The sequence below is a fragment of the Stenella coeruleoalba genome (assembly GCF_951394435.1).
Source record: "Stenella coeruleoalba genome assembly, chromosome: 1".
NCBI classification, from domain to species: domain Eukaryota; kingdom Metazoa; phylum Chordata; class Mammalia; order Artiodactyla; family Delphinidae; genus Stenella; species Stenella coeruleoalba.
The window spans coordinates 180,397,280-180,422,729 of record NC_137169.1 but is presented as its reverse complement, the minus strand read 5'-3'; the positions used below and the strand labels follow the sequence as shown (position 1 = coordinate 180,422,729).

The 25,450-nt window shown below is 38.5% G+C and overlaps 1 protein-coding gene across 11 annotated transcripts in view; it reads left to right on the top strand.

Annotated features, from left to right (window-relative positions):
- The window catches only part of PAPPA2 (pappalysin 2), a 472,610-nt gene that overhangs the window by 274,934 nt on the left and 172,226 nt on the right, over positions 1-25,450 (top strand). For all 11 annotated transcript variants that reach the window (XR_013825115.1, XM_079905559.1, XM_079905558.1 and 8 more), the window contains one exon: positions 11,371-11,516. Coding sequence is in view for 10 of the 11 variants with exons in the window: in XM_079905559.1 (XP_079761685.1) it covers positions 11,371-11,516 (146 nt within the window). In the remaining variant the exon portion in view is untranslated. The remainder of the gene's footprint in view (positions 1-11,370; positions 11,517-25,450) is intronic.

Below are 25,450 nucleotides of genomic sequence, written 5' to 3'. Positions count from 1 at the left end.
ATGTGCGACTCCTTGAAGTTTGACTCTTGTAGATGTAAGCGGGCCCTGTGGTTTAAGTGGATTCTGCAGCAGGGCAGTACTGGTGAACTTGGGAGGGGGAAGAATGGGGTATTCTCTGCCTAATCTTCCAGTTAAAACCCATCTGCACCATTGATATTTTCAACTAATATTAAATGAGCACTTAATAATATGCAAGATGATGTACTAAGTTGTTCTCACTCTGAGAAAGACATGGTACTTGACTTCTGGGAACATTGTCCAGCTTATGAAATAATGAAGCTCTATAATATTGAAATAAAGAATGCTCTATTATATTTATATATATATATACACACACACATACATACACACATGCATATATGTATCTATGTAAAGACCTGTATATACATATATCTGTATATATATATATACATAATACATATAAATGTTACACATATGCATACATGTAAATGTACATATATGTAAAGACCAACACAGAAGAATACAAATAAGAAGAGAAAATTAATTCAAATCCCATGACCTGTTTCATCCCCTTCTAGATACCTAGAGTGACATATGTGTATGGTTTTAAATAAACAGAGTTATATTATACTTACTCTTGTACCATCAGCTTTTTCACTCAATAATATGTTGGGAGCATTTTTCCATTTTAATAAGTATAAATCTAGATTATTTTTAATGACTTCATGGCATAAATATTATATACTTTTAATTTAACTTGCCAGATCCGTGTTAATGGGAATTTACATTATATTTTGCTATTATACTCTTGCTTGCTATTATGCTATCCTATTAGCAGAATATACTATGCTATTATACTGCCATGTTATTATACTATATATTTTTGCTATTATTCCATTGCTGTTGGTGCATATTTGAAACTCATACAAATATCTTCTTAGGTTAAATATATAGAGGTAGGATTTCTACTGTTGGCAAATATTGCCAAAGTAGGCTTACATATTGTAATTACATATTACAATCTGTTGTGTTATAGACTAGACTGAATGACTTAGAAACTCAGATTTTGGGGCTCATTTCAGGCTGGGGTGATTGATGTGGGCTTCACGGAAAAAATGAGATAGAAAGTGGGCCTTGAATGTCAGATCCACTTTTGATAACTATATATGTAAAGGAAGAACAGTATAAGCAAAGCAGGGAGGAAAAAAACAAAAACAAACAAAATGACCCAAAACAAAAAAATCAGGGGCATATCTGACGTCAATGAGTAAATCAATTTACCTCGGTCAATGGCATAGTGGTGCTGGAGTGGTCCTGGAAGGTAGGCTGGTCATCAGATTAAGGGCAACTTTGAGTGGCAACTTAAAGGAAACCTAAAGGACTATTGTGTAGGGCACAGGGAACCAAGAGTGAACAGGAGAACACCAGTTTTGATGTCATATGGTGTAGACTGGAGCGCACATAACATTAGAGGGAGAAAAATAAGAAGATATTTTAGTACATGACAAATAAAGTAAAAAATGATCTATTCCAGACAGTGACAGTGGGAAGGGAAAAATAAGGATGGATGTTAGAGACTTTGTGAAAGAAGACTCTACAGAAGTTGGGACTAAACATCCAGTTAGTCACCAACTTCTATAGAATCTTCTTTCACAAAGTCTCTAAACCACGGCTGCCATCACCGCGTCATGCTATACCTGTTAGATCCACACCAGCAATGAGGGTGTGTCCCCATAGCCTTCCCCAAACCCTCACTGCCAGCGACTGGGCACTGGAACACTATCGCCCAGCCCTGCTTGCAGACAGAGAAAGAAGAAGCAGTCAGAAGTAAGGTCTTCATGTTACTGTCACCTTCTAACTAGAGCACAGCTGATTGGTAGACTAAATCACATCTAGATCCCTAAGTGCAAGGGAGCTGGACAAATGTATATTTCAACTTTTCTGTCCTCTAGAAAAGGAAGACACAGGAGAGGGAGGGTAGAATTGATGTACACAAGCCAATTGACAATATCCACCAAAAACTTCTACAACACCTTATTAATGTCTGCTTCTCTAAGCTGGTTTTTCACTCTGTCCCCCATTCTTGCATCTAGTTCCATGCACATTATAATAGTGCCCTTCATCTTGCATTATAATCATATTTTTCCATGGTTATCTTCCTCACTAGACGGAGCTGCTTGAAAAAGGGTTGTCTTCTGTATCTTTTCATTGCCAAGGCCCAACACAGTGACTCACAGATCCTAGTGAAACCAGTTGAAGAACAGAGGAAAGAATGTGTGCTTCGGAGTTAGAGGAACTTGGGTTTAATACTTGCCTCCAAAACTTACAAGCTGTGTGGTTTTGGGCAAGTGACTTTATCTCTGTAAGCTTTAGTTTCTTATCTGTAAAATGAAATAATTACGCTAACTTCATAGACTTGTGAGCTTACATGAGAAAATATACATGAAGCATCTACCGTATATTTGGGATTCAGTTAATTGTGATCACTATTATTATTAGGGGCAAATAAATTATTGCCAGGTTAATGACTTATTCAATGGTTTCTTAATGATTATTTATCTTGGCAGCAAGGCAGACTTTGAAGAGTTCAGTTTTTTTTTTCCCTTCTGTATTATTATACTCTATTTTGCTTACTATTCTGAAAAACGTAAATTTTAAAATTTATAATTCTTTGCATTTTTTATGTTTATGCTGGTTCTGGGCTTTATCTTTTTTGGGGGGGCTGTGTTGGATCTTCATTGCTGTGTGCGGGCTTTATCTAGTTGTGGCGTGTGGGGGCTACTCTTCATTGCAGTGCATGGGCTTCTTGTTGCGATGGCTTCTCTTATTGCAGAGCAAGGATCTAGGCATGCAGACTTCAGTATTTACAGCATGTGGGCTCGGCAGTTGCAGCTTGCGGGCTCTAGAGTGCAGGCTCAGTAGTTTTGGCCCACAGGCTTAGTTGCTCCACAGCATGTGGGATCTTCCCAGACCAGGGATCGAACCCGTGTCCCCTGCACTGGCGGGAGGATTCTTAACCGCTGTGCCACCAGTGAAGTCCCTGGGCTTTATCTTTTTTGACCCTATTTTTTTAAATAGTTTTGTGCTATTCCTCTTTCCAAAATCTACGTATGTTCTCTTAAAATTTTAGCTCAGCAGGGAGTTCCCTTACAGAACCTGTTCTTTTTGATGTTTACCTCCTTTCTGCTTTATTGGGACAATCTAGAATTACATTGATTTTCAAGGTTTATGCCCTTCTACCTCCAAAGGGCCATTTTCCCCTTGAGAGTCCTAGGCCTTGGAATCATTACTCCCTTTTGGAAATCTGTTTTACTCAAGCTCTAGTCCTTGATGTTACCAGCCTCGGCTATTGAAAAATTTAAATAGAGTTTCTTTCATTAAAGGAACTCTTGCATTCCATATCACCATCTAGTTCTTTCTTATTAATAAGAATTAAAATAAATTATCATGACCCTTTGTTGTTTCTTGACCTTTTTGAGAGATATTATCAGGAAGTCAGAAAAAGTATTTATCAGAAGTGCTGCTATTGCTATTAGCAGCACCAGCCTTCTGGCAGAGACATTCTCATCTGAAGTTCTGGTTCATCACTATATTTTTATTTTGTGTCCATTTTGGAAACTGCTTTTGGGATGTATCAAAACTATCCCTTGCCTGACCATGCCAACAGTACTTTATGCCTAGAAAATGTTCATTGCTGTTTTATTTTCACTAAATGTTTTCCATTGTGGGTTTACTTCAGATGTCAGATTTCAGTTGTGTTTGCTTCCTTTTGCACTGTGGTATTACTTCTATTTCATTTAACTTTATTTCTTTCAAGCAAGGTATACCCGTTCTCAGACATAGTCTATGATTAGCTCCCCATCAAGTCTTTAAGATGATACTTGCTTTCCTATATTATAATTTTTGAACTTTGTTGCTGGCTATGTAGACATCTGAGACCATAGGTATTGTTATTGATAATATAAGGTTTATTGACAACTGTTTATGTGTGATTTTAGATGTTATCTCATTTTTCTTCCCAATAAGTATATGCAGATTATACTTTCGTTATTGTCGTTTTACAGATAAGGACACTGAGGTGTAATGATGGTAGGCACCTTGCCAATGCCACATGACCAGTGAGTGTTAGAGGTGGGACATCAGACCAAGTCATTCTGGCTTAAACACCTGTACTCAGGATGCTGACACATGCTACCTATGACTTTTGGTTGGGTTATTTTTTTCTTAAGTTCAACTGGGTATCACTTCCGCCATGCGTTTCTTTTCCCTTATCCAGACCCAATAAGTTATCTGGGTATTCTTATGCTCCCCTTCCAAATAAATTTCAGGGTATGACTCCCTTGATAAGGTAGGTAAACTACAACCAAGAACTAGAAACGTGGGATTTACTATTTTCTGCCTCAGAAGGCAATCACAAGTTCTTTTAAAACAAGTTCTTTCGACACCATCTTTTGAAGCCAGATTTTTATTCTCTGTATGCTCTTTTCTTTTCCAAAGATACTGTATGTTTAAATGAAAGAAGATACATTCATTTTCTATTCCTGCTGCAACAAGTGACCACAAGCTTATTGATTGAAAACAACACATATTATTAACTTGTTGTCCTATAGGTCAGAAGTATGACATGGTTCTCACTGAGCTAACATCAAGGTGTTGTTAGAGTTGCATATCTTTCTGGAGGTTCTTCTACAGGAGAAACCATTTCTTTGCCTTTTCCAGCTTCTAAAGGCTGCCCACATTCTTTGGCTTGCTGCTCCCTTCCTTCCCTCAACTTCAAAGCCAGAAATGTAGCATTTCTCTTAGTCTACTTCTGTTGCCACCTCTCTTCCCTGACAACAGGTGGGAAAGGTTCTCTGCTTATAAAGACTCATGTAATTAGATCGGGCCCACTCAGATAATCCAGAATAGTCTCCCCATCTCAAAGTCTGTACTCTTAATCACCTCTGCAAAATCCATTTTGCCATGTAAAGTAATAGATTCCCAGGTTCCAGGGACTAGGACATGGACATCTTTGGGAGCATTATTCTGCCTACCACAGAAGATATTATGACATTAGCCTTCAAGTCCTTTAAATCTCCAGTTAGCTCTTTTATTTCAACCTCAAGTTCTTACAACAGATAAAACTTTCTAGAGAATAATTTCATTTTACTTCTAGTAGTAATACTCTTTCCCACATGCATTAGCAAAAGTGAGTTTTTTGGGTGTAATAATTCCTGTCAGTTTCTCCATATTTGAATTTCAAGAAAAAAATGTGTTCCCAGTTGATTATGTCTGAGTGATGATGATATCTAGCCTCTTTGGGGACATTCAGAAGAGAAACAATAATCATCATGATGTCTTTTCTTCCTGGGGTCATTAGTAGGTGGTTGATTATAATGAGGGGAGTGAAGTGAAGAGGGGGAGTATTGAAGGAAGAATCCTGGCTTTTCTTCCTGTGCCATGGAGAGGGTGATAGAGGTGGCATCAATTCAGAGAGACAATGGAGGAGAAGTGGGTGTGGGGAAGAAGACTGTGAGTTCAGTCAGAGACAAACGGAATATCCTCCAGTCCACATACCCCCTGGGGGCGAATGATGTCATACTACCATTAATAATCAAATTACATGAGCTCAGTGTATAGCTATAAAATCTTATCCTCATACATTGTCCTCTTTCTCTAGTATTTTTGGGAGTCTTCGGAAGGGTGTGCCTTAAAAATTCATGCCCACTGGCTTCTGTGGTTCTACTGCTGTTTGCTGTTAATACTGGCAATGGTATTTACCTTGTCTGCTGACACTCAGCATTTCCAGCTGATGCTCTGCCCTCACTGTTTCTCTAGGGAAAAGCTGGCCTTATTAGAGAACTGGCTTCTAATGCGACCCAAGTCTGTAAAACTCTCAAGTGTTAGAATAGTGCTGACATCCCTTAATTCTTTCCAGAAATGGAGAGAGTGTCCCTTCTCTTCAGTTGGTACTTCATTTTGTTATTAGGCCATGAAGCATGGCTTATGTATCCTGGGTTGTACCAATTTTCTTACAAAAAGAGTTCTTTTTGTTTCTTCCTGAGGAACTCGAAATCCAGTCTATAAAATTAGGTAATGGACAAAATACCATTGTGGTTCTTCCCTGTTCTTGCCTTTTTATCTTTCTGTGGACACTGTCACATACTGCCTCTGTGTTTAGCCAAAAATCAGACACTTCTTGCAAATATATCCATGGAAAAAATGTCCACAGATTCAGTAATTGGACCACTATTTGAGATGCATTAAAACTCACTGTGTCCGAATTTTGTTTGTGCTCAGGTAGAACCACCCATAACATTGACATGTTGACTTCAAGATGTCTGTGGGTGATCTAGGTAGAGAGAGATATATATATCTACCTGAGAGTTTTCCAAATACTGATGGTGCTTCAAAGTTTGAGAGTGGAAAAGTTCCCAACGGTGAACAAAGAGAGTGACAAAAGAATGGACTACAAACAGGACCCCAGGGAATAACTTTTAAGGATTAGAAGGGGAAAGAGAAACCCACAAAGGAGACTGAGAATCAGTGGTCACAAAAGCAAGAAGAGAATCAGGAAAGAGCGTTGCAATAAAAGCAGAGAAGCAGAGAACTTTAAGAAGCAGGAAGTAACTAACAATATAAAAATGAGCCAAAGGATTCCAATAAGAAGGTGAATGAATTTTTTCCATTTTTGTGGGGAGGGACAACTAGGAGGTTACTAACAACTTCAACAAAAGCATTTTTGATAAAGTGGTTCTCATGAAAGCCAGGTTACAGTGGGATTAGTGGATACATGAAAAAAAGGGAAACAAATGGGAGATGAAGAAATTATCCTTTCAAGAAGTTTGAATTGGAAAGGAAGAGGGTACTAGCTATGGTTTTCTCAGAAACCTCATCTTGTAGGACAAGAGGAAAGGGAATAAAAATAGGTAAGGAAGTAAATGGTTTGAGTGTGTGTGTGTGTGTGTGTGTGTGTGTGCGCGCGCGTGTGTGTGTGTATGTATGGGGGGGAGTGATAGAGTTCATGATAAATGGCTTCAATTTTATCATCAAAGAAGGAGGCACGATTATCTAAGAGTCAGAGGAGATTGAGGTTGCTGGGGGAGAAGGGGCAAGAAAAGGTAAAGAAGGGTAAAGATTTCAAATAATTCCTGAAGAGGAGATGACCATAATCAAATAAAAGTTTAGACAAGTAGAACTAAAGATCCACATGAGATCAGAAAATCCACCTGAGTAAAGGTGACAATGAGAATGGTGTGCAAGGGTCATTGGCAATAAGGAAGTAAAACATAAGACTGTGTTTTCAGTGGATGTTTCACATACATGTTGAAATTGCCTCAGGTGACTCTAGGATCTAAGGTAAGGGGGAAGACTGTGAGTCAGACTGTGAAGCCCTTGATGTGTACGGAGCAACCAAGAGATGGGACAATGAAAGAAAGTAGAAAGTATATGGTGACATAGTAGAGTGCCATGTGCCCAATAGCAGGAGGACTTTGACAGAGAATAAAAAACAGTTTTCTGGGCTTCCCTGGTGGCGCAGTGGTTGAGAGTCCGCCTGCCGATGCGGGGGACACGGGTTTGTGCCCCGGTCTGGGAAGATCCCACATGCCGCGGAGAGACTGGGCCCAGGAGCCATGGCCGCTGAGCCTGTGCATCTGGAGCCTGTGCTCCGCAACGGGAAAGGCCACAGCAGTGAGAGGCCCACGTACCGCAAAAAAAACAAAAAAAAATCTAAGTTTTCAGAGTGGCACTAGGCAGCTGGGAGAATGCTAGTTGGTACTCTGAGGACCGGGGGAGTAGGTCAAAGGGGATATTCACCCAGAGGAGGAAGCATAGTTGGCAAAGTGGATAGCAGATGGGGGTGGCAGAGGGAACCCTTCTGTGTATTTTGGGTCAAGAACCATGGTGTACAGTAATGACAAGAAGGTTTAGATTTGACCAAACCCGAATATCCCAGGTTTGGCACCGGTCATTTCTGTGATGGGAATTGGCTGAGGGTCCTTGGGGGCATCTGGTTTTGTTCTCATGGAGGCTGCCTTACCCCTGTGGAGTGCAGTCAGGATCTTCCTCTGGAGGGAGCTTGGTCTGACTGTGGGAAGCAGGGCCCTGGGTCCCAATCTCAGGGCATACATGCATGCGTCTTGTATGTCTTGTTTTTTAACATGCGAATTTTTGATGCTGACTCAACTTCCTTCAGACAGCTCAGGATCTTTTTCTTCTTTCTGGCCTGAATCATTTCTAACAGTCTATAAAGGAGTTATTCAACTGACTATTAAACTAGAGCACAAGAGGCATTATTTTTATATCCTTTCACTTTTACTTAGTCAGAAACTAAGCAAGAGTTGGGGCTTGCATGGACACTTAGATACTAGAGTGTGGCTAGGGGTCAGCGGTCAAGGGATCCCAACAGAAATCATCTGGGGGACAAAGGAATGTGGTGGGCTGGACACCAGGCAATGTTTAATCCCAAACCAGTAGGTCACAGTGATAAAACAGTGAGGCAGCTGCGCATTCTTCCAGGAGGCATGTCAGAAATAATAGACTCAAGCAATGGGCAGAACAACTTGATATGTCAGCCTCAAGGAAAGCTTGTTTTTGAGAAAATTTTTTTATAAAGGTCAAGGTGCAGCTTCTCTTTGGTCTGTCTGAGTCCTCAGGGAGAAGTTCGTGGTGAGTATCTCAGTCTAGAGTGTGGAGAGGATGAGGAAAGGGAGATCCTGGCAGAAATTAAGTAGATCAATGCAGTTCACCTCTCTTCATACATAGTTCTGGTCAGTTCATGGTCCCATGCTTTTTATGAAAGTTATGTGTATCGTTTCACCCTTCTTTGAACATTAAGTTCTTTTGGTTGGATGACAAGTTTATCTCTTAATAAATCATTTCTGAAGCAAGATATTAAGCTCTGAATTTTAGAATAATGGCCATTTTCTCCACCCTAGGTCTGAGCCAGCTCTGGTTACATTAGTGGAGAAGCTAAGACGTTTATCTTAATTAGCTCTGATTAAATTCTGAAATGGCATACATGTGTTATAATAGGCAAGGCAGTCTACATGCAAACTGGACACCCTGCTATCTACACTTTGCCCTTTTTTGGTTTATGGAATAATCTGGACAAAAATCTGTCTTCAACAAAATAAAGCTTTCCTGTATCAATTCAATTAGTGACTGTTTCCAACTGTCTCTAGCTTTTAAAAATGTATTTTATCCCTTATACTTGCCAACTTCTATCTATATCTCTAAGGAGTGCAGGAATTAGAGTGGCTGTACCCAGTTTTCCACAAGTATGACATAAACACTCTCATCTGGAAGGGTAATTTATGGCTGGAGAGTGGAATGGGCAAGGAAGAAATGGGAGATGAGTAGAATCAGCTAATGAGTTGGTAGTGGAGGAAGAGGCCTCTTGGAGGGTGGCTCAAGGGAAGTTAGTGGAACTGCTGGGTTGAGGGAGGATAGAAGGATGATGGCCAAGACTGGTAAGTGGCAGACAGAGAAGCCAGGAACACACAGATAGCCCAAGTAAACCATGCCAGGAACAGGGGTGTTTGGGGTAAGTGAGGGGGGAGGAAAGAGAGAAAACTGTCATGTTACCAATTCCTAATTTTAATGGGAACTCTGGAATAGGAACAGAGGGTGTAGATTTTCTTTCTTGGTACCCTGAGCTGTACATAGGCTATCACTGATCCTCTCTGCCCTTATTTCTTTCTCTTATTTTCTGTTTGTTTCTTTTTTCCCTTTTCTTTCTTCTCTCTCTCTCCTCCCATCCACCCTCCCTCTTCTCCTTCTGTCTGACCAGTTAGACCACCTCCATGTTGAAGAGTTGATGTCATCATAACTCCAAACCATCAATTTATCAATACAGGAAATTGTAATTATTTTTAATAAAGGAGAAAAGGAAAGGGAATGTGACTAATGTCCAGGGAAAACCAGGCAACAGTTCAAAAAACACTCCAGGAAAGTATCAGAAGGAATATCCCTCTGATCACATCTGACACCACTTCATGAAATTTGGATGATTTATTGGGGATGAGAATTACTTTTCCAAGATATTATAAGTCAATAAGAAAGAATATTTTAAAATCCCCATTCTCTCAAGCATTTTTGGTTCTAAAGCAAAATCTTTTTGTGTTTCTTTACTTTTATTCCCCTTTTTGGTTCTGTGCCAAAGAACATAAACACAGTCTCCTTTGGGATCTCTATTTCTTGAGTACTCCTCGCCAGTATATCCTACATGTGGATTAAATAGATGGCATCAACAGTGTAGTTGGGAGGCAGAGTGAACGGAAGAAGAAGGGTCATGCTCTTCTAGCCTGAGCTTCTGGGTTGAGAGATTTCAGTGTCTGCAGCTTGTCTACCAGAATAGCAAGAATAAAGCATGAATCTATAAAGGAAATTTCAACTGTGTTGAGAGAGCTGTCTGCACAGTTGAAGCTGTGATAGGATCATTCCTATCTTTGGAGTGGCATTCCCATGGCCACTGTAGGAAGCATCCAGTGAATCCAAGGGGCCACTGGGTTCTGGTTTAGTTGTTCTTTCTTAAAATAGTTCTTCATGGAGTATGATGAGGCTCTGTTTGCCCATAGTAAAGTTTTAAGTTTCACTGATGCCAGGAAGATGAAGGTCTTTGACTATATATGAGCTTAAAGAAAGATCAAATGCTTGTTTCCCTTTTTTATGGGCCATGGGGCATGTGATTTTAATAGACCTTTAAGTCTGTGAATAAGTTCAAACATAATATTACCTAGTGCTGTGAAGGCCACCAATAGAGATACTTGGTGAGTATCACAAGGTAGTCGGAGTAGGGGTAGAGAGTCTATGGATTAAGGTACTAGAAAGAGAAATATATATAAAATTAACATTCTTTGCAGTAGCTTATGATATCCTCTCCTACCTATAACTCATCTCTTTTTTTCCTGTTTTACTTTATATTTTCTGGCCACTATTTACCTTTAAAAATAGGCCTGAAGCAAGCATATACTGAAATAGAGATTCAGTCGGTCTTCTTATCATAATAATGATCATGCAGTGTGATGGAAAGAACCAGGGACTGAGAGTTGAAAGGCCTTCTTCACCGTGGGCTGGGGTGGGGGTGGGGATAACTCTCAGGGTATAGAGTTAAGGGTATTATTGGATTTATCTTGAAGAAATAATCTGGGTGTAGAGTGGAGAATTGAGTATGATGTCAAATACTGACTATGCATATAAATATTGTGGTGCTAAAAAGGTAGGATATTATTTATCTTGGAATAAGTATCCTAAATGTGTATTAGTGCATTTTTGAGAGCTTCATAACACCTGGTCTTGCCCTCTCTGCTCCTCTCCTCTAAAGAGCAATGCTGGTTGGGAGAGTCAGAGTCTGATTAGGTCTGGTTCTACTGTTCTCTACGGACTGATCCTTTGGTGTGACATTTCCTCCTCTTACGTGCTCTTCAGGGCATACATGAGTGTGAAGGAGCTGAAAGAGGCACTGCAGCTCAACAGCACTCACTTCCTCAACGTCTACTTTGCCAGCTCAGTGCGGGAAGACCTTGCAGGTGCTGCCACCTGGCCTTGGGACAAGGAAGCCATCAGTCACCTGGGTAAGTAAAGTGAAGACCAACTATAGTAGGAAAAATGAGGAGATTGGAAGGGAATCCATGAAAGTGCATTTGGGGAAAAAACAGAGAGAAAAATAAATTTACTTAATGAATTAGCTGCTTTGGGCTGAGAATAGCTTTTGGGAGAATCTCTCAAAATGTTTCAGTGCAGACAGGTAAGATGTATTAGAGCAAACAGTGGCAAAAACTCAGAATGTCCTAGACCGAATCTATAATCTAGACGTTAATAAATTGCTGACATGGAATAAGATCCATTTTATGTCTTGGAGAGCCTCAAGGGGGAAACTAGCAAGAAGGTGGCTAGACTATGAAACCTGGTTTGCAGTAAACACTGAGCCAGAAGATTGCTGGGCTTCTTGCATGGATTGGAATCCTGAGGAGATTCTGGGAAATTAAAACAGGTGGGGAGCTTGTCTGCTTACCTAGGAAAAAGGTGACACCTTAATACTGAGTGGAACTACTGCATGCTTAAGAAAGATAATTCCTTTTATTACAATATCTTATCATTATTATAAAGGAAATATTACTGACCAATCAATAGAATCATTAAATCAGTTTATGTGGATGAAGAGTAATTATTCAATATAATTTGTATATACTTTCAAAGAGTCTTGTATAGGATTCTACCAAAACTTACTTTAAAACTGAATTACCATAATTGAGAGGAATTTTTCATGTTGGAAAGAGAATGCTTGAAAGAGACCAGAAACCATTTTATGAGTGATTTAAAAGAGATTATGCAAAATTAACCTTCTTAGTAGTCAAATACAAAGCAGAGAGAAATAAACTGAATAAACATCACATAATACTGTATATGTCAAACCCATGTATGATGGGTCATTGTGAAGTGGAGTCCAGAGTATTGAAATGATACTCAAATAAAATATGAGCAAGTGTCCAAACAATTGGAGAAGGAAAATGATGAGCAGTAGGTTAGCAATAGGTGAAAAAATGTTGTGGCTGTTCAAGAGGAAACCAGAACATAAAAATCCTTGTAGTGAATCAGGTCAACATCCAGAAGGGTTATATATCTCAAGCAAAGGAGGAGACAATGAAAAGTTAAACCTGTGGTGATCCAAACTGAATGCTTTGTTATTATGCTGGATTTCATTGGCTCTATAGTATCTGATACAGTTTTAAGGCTCTGCAGTCCTTTTATCACTAAATTTTGTATTTTCAGTTCTCAGTATATTAGAAGTCAGAAATTTGTGAGATGAGTGGAGCTTTCCAGGTGAAAGCTAATGTGAGTCATTCTGGTCTTCAAAGTAGCAACAAAGTGGGCTAGAAGGTTATATTCCAATAATTCATTTAGCAGTGAGTTTGAGTATCTTGAATTATCCTCATGAAAAACAATACTAGCAGAGGAGCATGTAACACGGTAAGAAATTACCTCCAAATTGGTTCATACCTGATTCACCAAAGGTTACCTTTTCGGTATATATGACAGCTAGGTTTACCCAGCAATTGTTTCTATGAATCCTAGGTCTATCATTGAGTACTGAATCTACTTGTTCAAAAAACCTAAAAAAATGATCTTCCTGCCCATTATGGAGACAAATCTTGGCCTCTTGATAAGAATTATTGGACTGGGAACAGAGCCCTGAATATTTTTCTAACTTTGTTGGCACTAGGCCATTGACAAGATTCATTTAACTATAAAAGTGGATAAAATAACACCCCTCCAAAAATTAACTATTTGAAGACATCAGACATCAGCCAAGACAACGAGGTTTTGAGGGACCCAATCCCAGTGTGGAGAAAAATGCATTGAAATGAGCTCTACATATAACTCAGATTTTTTTCTCCTTTAGGGAAATTGCCAAAATCTCAGTGAAAGTAGTAGAGGCAGAGCAGAGAGAAGCAGCCTAAAGCTTGCTTCTCACTACTGAGGAGACAAAAATTAAAGGTCAGGCCTTCTAAGGCATCCAGACTTGAGGGACCAAGCTTCCAGAAAGATAGAAATCATGAAAAAAAATGAGCCTGATAGTCTGCTCATTATTTGAAGATTTTTCTAATTACTAAACTATGCATGCTCAGGGCCAGTGGCCATAAAACAAGTATAAAATAACTGCTAACGATTAAAAAGCTGAACAGTGATTTCAGGAATCTCATAGTGGAGGGGACAAAAAAAATGAAGTTGAGGTCCTATCAAGGAGGGGCTTTGAGATACCCTATGTGTGAGGGAAAATATAAATAGCCTAGCTTACACAAAGCCTAAAATTCAGCCTGAAACACTCTTAAATCCCTGTTTGGAGGAAGGTCATCTGCCTATATTTAACTGCTTAACAAAAGAAAATTAAATATGCTCTGGAGGAAGACAATATCATCAAAAGCCTCTACAAGTTTTCATGCACAGTGGCCAGAAATCAGTAAAAAAAAAAAAAAAAAAAAAAAAAAAATTACCAGTTATGCCAGAGATAAGACCAAATGATGGTAAACTAAACTAAACAAAGAAACAAATAATCACTAAATAAACGCAGACCCACAGATTATCCATATATTGGAGTTACTGAATATTGCCTTAAGATAATTGTGATTAATATGCTCAAAAATAGATAAAAAGGTGAAGAGTGTCTTTAGAAAACTAGAATCTATATTAATGAATCAAATGGAAATTTTAGGACAAAAATACAGTAACTGAAATTAAGAAATTAGTAGATTGGTTTATGAGCAGGAGAAAGGTTTAATGAACTAGAAAACTGTAGAAAACATACATATTGAAGCTCAGAGAGAAAAAGTGGTGGAAAAATATAGAAAACAACTTGGGACATTTGAGATCTGATGAAAAATTCCTAACGTAAATTGGAGTTCTAGAAGAAGAGGAGAAGGATATCGGGGCAGAAATAATACCAGAGATGGCTGCTGAGAATTTTTCAGGGTGACAAAAAATATTAAACCACAGATTCAAAATGTTTTACAAACCCCAAGAAGGATAAATAGAAAGAAAATCACAACTAGATTCATTATAACAAAAGTGCTGAAAAACCTCAAAAGTCGCCAGAGAAAAAAGTTATGTTACTTTAAAAGGAGCAACAATAAGATTGACAGGCTGACCTTTCAACAGAAACTATGGAAGTCAGAAGACAATAGATTGGTATATTTTTTAAAATGCTAAAAGAGAATTATTGCCAATTTATAATACTATGTTCAACAAAAATCTTTTAAAATGAAGAAAAATTAAACATATTTTCAGATAAAAACTTAGATAATTTAAAACCAGCAGTAAAATAAATACTGAAGAAGAAAGCTATCCAAACAGAAAGAAAATGACTCCAAAAGGAAACAGAGGCATGCAAAAAGAAATGAATCACACTAGAAAGGATAAAAATATTAAAAGTAATAACAATGTCTTTTTGGCTTAAAATATATGTAGAGTTAAAATATGATGACAATGGCACGAAAGACAAGAAGTAAATAAAATTATATAATTTAAGGGCCCTTCTACACCAGTATCTGGAAAAAATACTGATTTATTAATTTTAGATAGCTTATATACACCTTATATTATATAAGAATTAACTCAAAATAGATCATAGACTTAAATATAAAAAGTAAAACTGTATAACTTTCAAAAGAAAACATAAGAGAAAATCTTCAGGGCAAGACTAGGCGAAGAGTGCTTATATATGACACCCAAAGCATAGTCCATAAAAATGAAAACTGATAAATTGGACTTAATCAAAATTAAAACTTTTTCTCTGAGAAACACTCTGTTAAGATGAACAAGGAGGGCTTCCCTGGTGGTGCAGTGGTTGAGAGTCTGCCTGCCGATGCAGGGGACACGGGTTCGTGCCCCGGTCTGGGAGGATCCCACATGCCGCGGAGCAGCTGGGCCCGTGAGCCATGGCCGCTGAGCCTGTGCGTCCGGAGCCCGTGCTCCGCAATGGGAGAGGCCACAGCAGTGAGAGGCCCGCGTACCGCAAAAAAAAAAAAAAAAAAAAAGATGAACAAGGAAATGGCAGTCTTAGAGAAAGTATTTGCAAACCACGCATCTCGCAAAGGATTTATATCTAGAATATATTAAGAACTTTCAAAACAATAGTAAAACAAACGAATATTCCAGTTAGAAAACAGACAAAAACACAGACATTTTACCAAAGAGAGTATACAGATGGAAAATAAGCACATGAAAAGATATTCAGTATCATTAACCATTAGGGAAAAGCAAATTAAAACCACAATGAGGTATCACTATACTTATTAGTAGAGCTAAAAAAAAATAGTAACAATACAAAATGCTGATGAGGATGCAGAGAAACTGGATATTGCATATATTGCTGATGGGAAAGTAAAATGGCACAGCCACTCTGGAGAACACTTTAGCAATTTCTTATAAAATTAAACATACACTTACCATATGACCCAGCAGTTGGACTGTTGGACACTTATCCCAGAGAAATGACTACTCGAAATCCAGCTTTATTTGTAATAGCTCCAAACTGGAAATGATAAAGTGTTCTTCAGTGCTAACTGCTTAAGCAAACTGTGATACATCTACACAATAGAATATCACACAGCAGTAAAAAGAAACAAAGTATTAATACGTGGAACAACTTAGTTGGATGTCAAGGATATTATATGGAGTGAAAAAAAAATCTCACAAGTTGCACGCTTATGATTTAGTGTCGTAGTCTCAAAATTTTATGTGGTATTCTCAAAATTAAAAAAAAAAAACCCAACAGAGATAGAGGACAAATTAGTCGTTGCTAGGAGTTAGGAATGGGGTGAGGGGTGGTGGGGAGAGGGGTATGTGTGTGGAGTGACTTAAAGGATAATAGAGGAGAAATCTTAGTGGTAGTTACACAAAGGTATACATACATGTGATAAAATTGCATAGAACTACACACAAACACACACTTGCATGTGCACACATACACACACATGCACAAGCTTGCATGCAAAAACTGGTGACATCTAAATAAGGTCTGTGGCCTCTTTGCATGAGCAGAACACTTCACATATAGCAGGTGCTCTTTGAATGCTCACTGATTGAAGGGATGACTGAATAAATGAGTGAAGGTATTAAATTTAAATAGTTTCAAGAAATATTTAAATTATCTCATGAGTCACTGACTCATAATGAATTGCAAAAGAAGCTAGGGATATTTATATTTTATTCTTAAAACTTTTAGGAATAACTAGTTCCCCTACAACATGTTTCTTAATGTGCATTTAAGAAGTAGAAGACTAGCTGAAAATCTGACTCAATATGAAACTTCTCATGTTATTATTTATTTTTTCTTGTTCAGTCATAACTGTGATTGAACAAAGGAATCATATTGACCTAAATCGGGTGTAGAGTAGTACAGACAGCTGGCATAACATGATAGAGGAAGACATTTAGGATTTTCTAAACAGTCTTTTCGAGACTCAAGATAAGATTATCTGTGTCAACATTCAAGACCCTGTATTTTGAGGGTCAGCTGAGTGACCTGGCAGATAAGTACGCTATTTTTAAGGCTGAGTCCAGTTTCTGACTACAAATGGCTTAAGTCACTATGAGGAAAGACCAAGGTAATCTGTGGTCCATCAACACCATTTCTGGCCTTTAGCATGATTTTGTACTTTTAATGTTGTGGTAATGCAGGGCAGAATTTTTTATAAGTAAAGTAAATGGATAAATGAGATCCCCTTGAGCTCAGTTGTTTGAATATCTTTAACCTTAGTATACAGCACTTAAACTGAAAACATATCTTCAAAGGCAGAAGACTTAAATTAGTGGTAAACCAGACCTTTTATAAACCATTAATATCATAATTATTTATTCATTCATTCAAAGAAAAACTGTTGAATCTATTTCATGGCAATATCAGAGATAGAATAATTAAAAGAAGTCCACCGTAAAGGTTTGCACAGCACACCTGGGATACAGACATGCAAATACACACTTACAATACTACACGATGTTGCCACACAGGAGGTCAAGTAGGAACATGATGAGAAAGTGCCTGATTGTGCTGAAAACATCAGGGAAGAAGAGAAGAGTTCCCAGAGGAGCTGAGGCTTGAAGGGAGAGTTGAAAGATGAGCAGGAGTTTGCTTGGCAGACAATGAGAGGGCATTCCATAGTGAAAGAAATGGTAAATGCCAAGGTTTAGACTGTTAAAAACCTAGACTTGCTTAGAAGTGGAATGTCCTTGGAATGGCTAGAGCAGAGCTCTTCAAACTTATTCTTGCTCTCTTGTACCTCCTAAAAGACTTTTGAAAAACTCTGTACCACTTCATCGATTTTAAGAGTAACACCTAAAAATTTAACCATAAGTTTAAATTATAGCAAAGAATATAATTTCTGGCATATTATTTTAAATTATTGACATTTAAAAATACATTTTAAATCTACTCTTCTAAATGTATCTTTGGTAACATAATAATTTGATAATCATTCATTAAAAAAACTCATGGCCATGCACTTTTTTAACATTGAGAAATTATTCATTGCTCCTTTTTTCTCTTTGAATTTATTTCCATTTCATTGCTCCTATAGAACTTTATACTAATGTAACATATAAATATACTTTTTTCAAAGTCTTTAGTTAGTCACCTATTTTTCTGCTAAAAACATATTTTGAATAAAAACATATTGTGATATTTTTAATTAAAGTTTTTATTTTGAGATCATTAAATATTTACATATAGTTGTAAGAAATAGTACAAAGAGATTCCACATATCCTTTACCCATTTTCCTCTGGTGGTAGTACCTTGCAAATCTGTAATACAATATCACAAGCAGTATATTAACATTGATATTGATCATAAGTTATAACATGCTAAAAATTTGTTCTCAATTGAGTTAGCTTTTGAAATGATTCCTTGTCCAAAATTGATCAAAACAATATTTTAAAATGTTGATTAATGACTAGTAAACAAAGTGGAAAATGCATATTTAATGAGCCAAGAGTGGCTTTTCTCTCCCAGATTAGTTCTTGTGTCAGTGGATGAAGAGTATTTATTGCTATAATAAGACAGGATTTAGCATCATTTATATTGCTTTTTTTTTCTTTTATAGCTCTAAGTACTGAGAAACTTTGTTCACATAAATAAGTAGATGGGGGAGAAAAGAGTTCTGTTTGATTGAGGGGATGATGGTGCCAAGGTAGAAAATATAGAAAAAGCAGGAGCAAAGGGGAGGCAGTTTGGCTTTGGAGGTGTTGAATTTGGGATCTCTACAAATTTGACCATGAAAGGCACTTCCACAAAAGCAGAAGGAGGAGCAGGATTCAGGCGTGTACCAGACAACAAAGGAGAGAGGGGTTTGAGAAAGTCCCTTCTGGCCCACAAATATGACTGCTTCAGAGTGATGAAGCAGTTAGAAATGCTGATGAGGATGCAGTACAAGTACTGCAAGAGCTTACTACAAGCTACTACAAGTACGTACAAGAGCTTCTTGGCCAGGTTAGAGAGGACAGTCGGTCACTCTCTGGCACAGAAGTTAGGCACTTCAGAGTGTTCTGAGCCAACCATCTTCCTTAATTGTTCTAGGGAATGTCTGTACTGCCAAGGAACATTCAGAGATCCTGATCAGATCATAAGCAACATGCCTCAATACATGGAACCCAAGAACTTTGTGGGAGGGAACTTGAACCTGGCTCACAATGGGGCTTTAGACACATGGGATCTTCCAAGGAGTCCAGATAATGTGACCCTCGGAGGAAAAAAATGTCTTCGAGTGATAGAGTGGGCTATGGCTTCCGAAAGATAGGAAGAAATGTATCTTGAGCAAGTCACCTCATATATAAAATGGGAATAACAAGCATGAGGAAGACTACCTGGCACATAGTAGGGCTTCAATAAATATTAGCTCCATTCGTAGTAGTAGCAGCAGCAGCAATAGAAGTTCCAAATACCATGGCTGCTGTTGCTGGTTGGGCCCTTACCTTCCCACCTACTTCATCTCCATCCTAGAGATTTTCAGTGCCCTAGAAAGATGTTGGCTTTCTAGGGGAAAAAAAAAAAAATGTGTTTTTAGGTGTCCAATTGCCTGCAATGGTAAAGCAGCTTATAAGAAACAAAGGGAGGCTCCTTATAAGTCACAGAAGGAAAGAATAAGTGATTGTTGGCAGTTTGGGGGAGACGGGTAGTGCCTGACGAGGGTCTGTGGGTGTCATGGGGCCAGATGGACTGGAGAACAGCTACCACAGGGGTGATGCAGATGTGGCAAGCATCTGGCAGAAAGCAAAGCAATAGCTGCATGAGGGGGTAAGGGGAAGACAAAAGCAGCAGACATGAGCTCTGAGGGGAGATATCCTTCCCTCACCTAGAACTTTTATAGGGGATCCCCTCACCCGAACAAAGCTTGACTTCCTCCTAACCAAACAGTTGACATTGAGATTAGGGTGTTACATCAATTGTGACACATTTGTGCACAATGCGGGTGAGAAATAGACATTGATTTGGCAAGTGGGAAGTCTCTGTTAATCTCAGCCCAATTGTTTCTGTGGAGTATGGGTGCAGGAGCCAGCGTGGGAGAGGTAGAAGAATCCACAGGAGGTAAAGGGAAGCACACTCTGGTGCAACAAATCACTGAATGGTTGGGCTAGAGCAAAGCAATTTTGTTCCTCTCCACTCTGTCCCCTCTTCACTATGCCAGAGTGGAGTGATTCTTCCCCAAGACAGGGAATAAACAGGACATGTAAACTGGAGCACACCATGTCCATATGAGGACTTAGAGCATCATTAATGAGACAGGCTACAGGACATGAACAGGATGAGGACTGTTCCTTGGAATTACTCACTGGCTGCTACTGTAGATTATTTGTCAGATGATAATATTCAGCAAATGGGGTAATTTTAGGTGCCTTGGAATTTCAAACATAGTGAACACTCTTGGATATTGAAACTTCGGAAAAAATTATCCTAGGGTATGAACTAAATGCCCTGAAATTGGGGTGGCCCAAAGATAGGTTTATACGTTTATAAGTAGGTGGAATAATCACCTTTGTGTGTGATGCCTTGAAAGATCGCCTTTCTTAAAATATGTCCTAGTAATCATTGAATCTTTAGTGCCCAGAACAGTACCTGACACTGAATAGATGCTCAATAAATGCTGAATTGATAAATCAATTGTAGAAAATATCTTTCCTGTTTATACTCTGTAGTATGAGGCTGTGGGTGTTTGAAGCACCACCGTCATCCAGAAACAAGGAAAGGAGTACATCATAAGTCTCCAAGGCCTCAGTGATAACATCTTCAGTTTTCGTTAATCAAATGACTTTTCTCCCATGGTATGGGAGGTGTTAGAAAGCCCGGAGTGAGGGAGGCATCCATGTGATACTGGGAGTATCTAATGAGGAGGAAGTGCCACGTGGCCTTGGCTTCAGAGTGGTCCAGCCTGAACGCCAGTTCTTCTTCTCCAGATTGCAGGTTCTTCTTCCATAGCTTGAGCAGGGCTAGTGGTGTTCACCTGTCCCCGATGCCAGGCCTAGGGCGGGCCTCCACCCCCGTCCCTCCCCCAACCCTGTGGGAGGCTGGGCCACATTGCAGTTCTGAGTCCCCAGGGACCACAGCCGAGAAGAGTGAGGTGGCTGAGCCCTGGATAGCTGAGGAGACATTGAAAGAACAATGGCAATAGAAAATCAATACAACATGAAAACAGGAATCTGCTTCCTGAATGGACTGGAAAATCAGGGACTAGTAGAAGACTAGCAGACCACACAAAAACGCTCCTCCATTCTTTGTTGCTGTGGCTGAAAGGGTCTTGGTGCTCTAGCCAGGTTTCAGGCCTGAGCCTCTGAGGTGGGAGTGCTGAGTTCAGGACATTGAACCACCAGAGACCTCCCAGCCCCATGTCTCCCAGAGATCTCCATCTCAAGGCTAAAACCCAGCTCCACTCAACGACCAGCAAGCTCCAGTGCTGGATACTCCATGCCAAATAACTAGCAAGACAGGACTACAACCCCACCCATTAGCAGAGAGGCTGCCTAAAATCATATTAAGTTCACAGACACCCCAAAACACACCACTGGATGTAGTTCTGCACCAGAAAGACAAGATCCAGCCTCATCCACCAGAACACAGGCACGAGTCCCCTCCACCAGGAAGCTTACACAACCCACTGAACCAACCTTACCCACTGCGGGCAGACACCAAAAACAATGGGAACTACGAACATGCAGCCTGAGAAAAGGAGACCCCAAAGGCAGTAAGTTAAGCAAAATGAGAAAATAGAGAAACACACAGCAGATGAAGGATCAAAGTAAAAACCCACCAGACCAAACAAATGAAGAGGAAGTAGGCAGTTTACCTGAAAAAGAATTCAGAGTAATGATAGTAAAGATGATCCAAAATCTTGGAAATGGAATGGAGAAAATAAAAGAAACATTTAAGAAGGACCTGGAAGAACTAAAGAGCAAACAAACAATGATGAACAACACAATAAATGAAATTAAAAGTTCACTAGAAGGAATCAATAGCATAATAACTGAGGCAGAAGAACGGATAATTGACCTGAAAGATAAAATAGTGGAAATAACTACCACAGAGCAGAATAAAGAGAAAAAGAATGAAAAGAATTGAGGACAGTCTCAGAGACCTCTGGGACAACATTAAATGCACCAACATTTGAATTATAGGGGTCCCAGAAGAATAAGAGAAAAAGAAAGGGACTGAGAGAGTATTTGAAGAGATTATAGTTGAAAACTTCCTTAATATGGGAAAGGAAATAGTCAATCAAGTCTAGAAAGCACAGAGAGTCCCATACAGGATTAATTCAAGGAGAAACATGCCAAGACACATATTAATCAAACTATCAAAAATTAAATACAAAGAAAAAATATTAAAAGCAGCAAGGGAAAGCAACAAATAGCATACAAGGGAATCCCCATAAGGTTAACAGCTGATCTTTCAGCAGAAAATCTGCAAGCCAGACGGGAATGGTAGGACATATTTAAAGTGATGAAAGGGAAAAACCTACAACAAAAGTTACTCTACTCAGCAAGGAACTCATTCAGATTCGACAGAGAAATTAAAACCTTTACAGACAAGCAAAAGCTAAGAGAATTCAGTACCACCAAACCAGCTTTACAACAAATGCTAAAGGAACTTCTCTATGCAGGAAACACAAGAGTAGGAGAAGACCTACAATAACAAGCCCAAAACAGTTAAGAAAATGGTAATAGGAACATACATAAAGGATAACTACCTTAAATGTAAATGGATTAAATGCTCCAACCAAAAGACATAGACTGGCTGAATGGATACAAAAGCACAACCTGTATATATGCTGTCTACAAGAGACCCACTTCAGACCTAGGGACACATACAGACTGAAAGTGAGGGGATGGAAAAAGATATTCCATGCAAATGGAAATCAAAAGAAAGATGGAGTGCCAATTCTAACATCAAAAAATAGACTTTAAAATAAAGACTATTCCAAGAGAGAAAGAAGGACACGACATAATGATCAATCTTGGATTGATCAAGGGATCAATCCAAGAAGAAGATATAATGATTATAAATATTTATGCACCCAACATAGGAGCACTCAATACATAAGGCAAATGCTAACAGCCATAAAAGGGGAAATCGACAGTAAAACAATCATAGTGGGGGACTTTAACACTCCACTTTCATCAATGGACAGATCATCCAAAATGAAAATAAACAAGGAAACACAAGCTTTAAATGACACATTAAACAAGATGGACTTAATTGATATTTATAGGACATTCCATCCAAAAACAACAGAATACACTTTCTTCTCAAGTGCTTATGGAACATTCTCCAGGATAGATCATGTCTTGGGTCACAAATCAAGCCTCAGTAAATTTAAGAAAATTGAAATTGTATCAAGTATCTTTTCCGACCACAACACTATGAGACTAGATATCGATTACAGAAAAACTCTGTAAAAAATACAAATACATGGAGGCTAAGCAACACACTACTAAATAACAAAGAGATCACTGAAGAAATCAAAGAGGAAATCAAAAAATACCTAGAAACAAAGGACAATGAAAAAACAACAACGCAAAACCTATGCGATGCAGCAAAAGCATTTCTAAGAGGGGAGTTTAGAGCAATACAATCCTACCTCAAGAAACAAGAAAAATCTCAGATAAACGACCTAACCTTACAGCTAAAGCAATTAGAAAAAGAAGAACAAAAAGAACCACAAATTTGGCAGAAGAAAAGAAATCAGAAAGATCAGATCAGAAATAAATGAAAAAGAAATGAAGGAAACGATAGCAAAGATCAATAAAACTAAAAGCTGGCTCTTTGAGAAGAGAAACAAAATTGATAAACCATTAGCCAGACTCATCAAGAAAAAAAAAGGGAGAAGACTTAAATCAATAGAATTAGAAAACATAAAGGAGAAGTAACAGCTGACCCTGCAGAAATACAAAGAATCATGAGGGATTACTACAAGCAATTATATGCCAATAAAATGGACAACCTGGAAGAAATAGGCAAATTCTTAGAAAAGCACAACCTTCTGAGACTGAAGCAGGAAGAAATAGAAAATATAAACGGACCAATCACAAGCACTTAAATTGAGACAGTGATTAAAAATCTTCCAACAAACAAAAGCCCAGGACCAGATATATTGACAGGTGAATTCTATCAAACATTTAGAGAAGAGCTAACACCTATCCTTCTCACACTCTTCCAAACTATAGCAGAGGGAGGAACATTCGCAAACTCATTCTATGAGGCCACCATCAACCTGATACCAAGACCAGACAAAGCTGTCACAAAGAAATAAAACTACAGGCCAATATCACTGATGAACATAGATGCAAAAATCCTCAACAAAATACTAGCAAACAGAATCCAACAACACATTAAAAGGATCATACACCATGATCAAATGCAGTTTATCCCAGGAATGCAAGGACTCTTCAATATACGCAAATCAATCAATGTGATAAACCATATTAACAAATTGAAGGAGAAAACCATATGATCACCTCAATAGATGCAGAAAAAGCTTTTGACAAAATTCAACATCCATTGATGATAAAATGCCTCCAGAAAGTAGGCATAGAGGGAACTTACCTCAACATAATAAAGGCCATTTATGACAGTCCCACAGCCAACATCATTCTCAATGGTGAAAAACTGAAACCATTTCCACTAAGATTAGGAACAAGGCAAGGTGGCCCTCTCTCACCACTATTATTCAACACAGTTTTGGAAGCTTTAGCCACAGCAATCAGAGAAGAAAAAGAAATAACATGAATCCAAATCGGAAAAGAAGAAATACAACTGTCACTGTTTGCAGATGACACAATACTATACATACAGAATCCTAAAGATGCTACCAGAAAACTACTAGAGCTAATCAGTGCATTGGGGAAAGTTGCAGGATACAAAATTAATGCACAGAAATGTCTTGCATTCATATACACGAATGATGAAAAATCTGAAAGAGAAATTAAGGAAACACTCCCATTTACCATTGCAAGAAAAAGAATAAAATACCTAGGAATAAACCTAACTAAGGAGACAAAATACCTGTATGCAGAAAACTATAAGACACTGATGCAAGAAAGTAAAGATGATACAAACAGATGGAGAGATATACCGTGTTCTTGGATTGGAAGAATCAACATTGTGAAAATGACTATAATACCCAAAGCAATCTACCGATTCAGCGCAATCCGTATCAATCTACCAATGGCATTTTTCATAGAACAAGAACAAAAAATTTCAGAATTTGTATGGAAACACATAAGACCCCAAATAGCCGGAGCAATCTTGAGAAAGAAAAACACAGCTGGAGGAATCAGGCTCTCTGATGTCAGACTATACTACAAAGCTACAGTAATCAAGACAGTATGGTACTGGCACAAAAACAGAAATATAGATCAATGGAACAGGACAGAAAGCCCAGAGATAAATCCAAGCACATATGGTCACCTTATCTTTGATAAAGGAGGCAAGAATATACAATGGAGAAAAGACAGCCTCTTCAATAA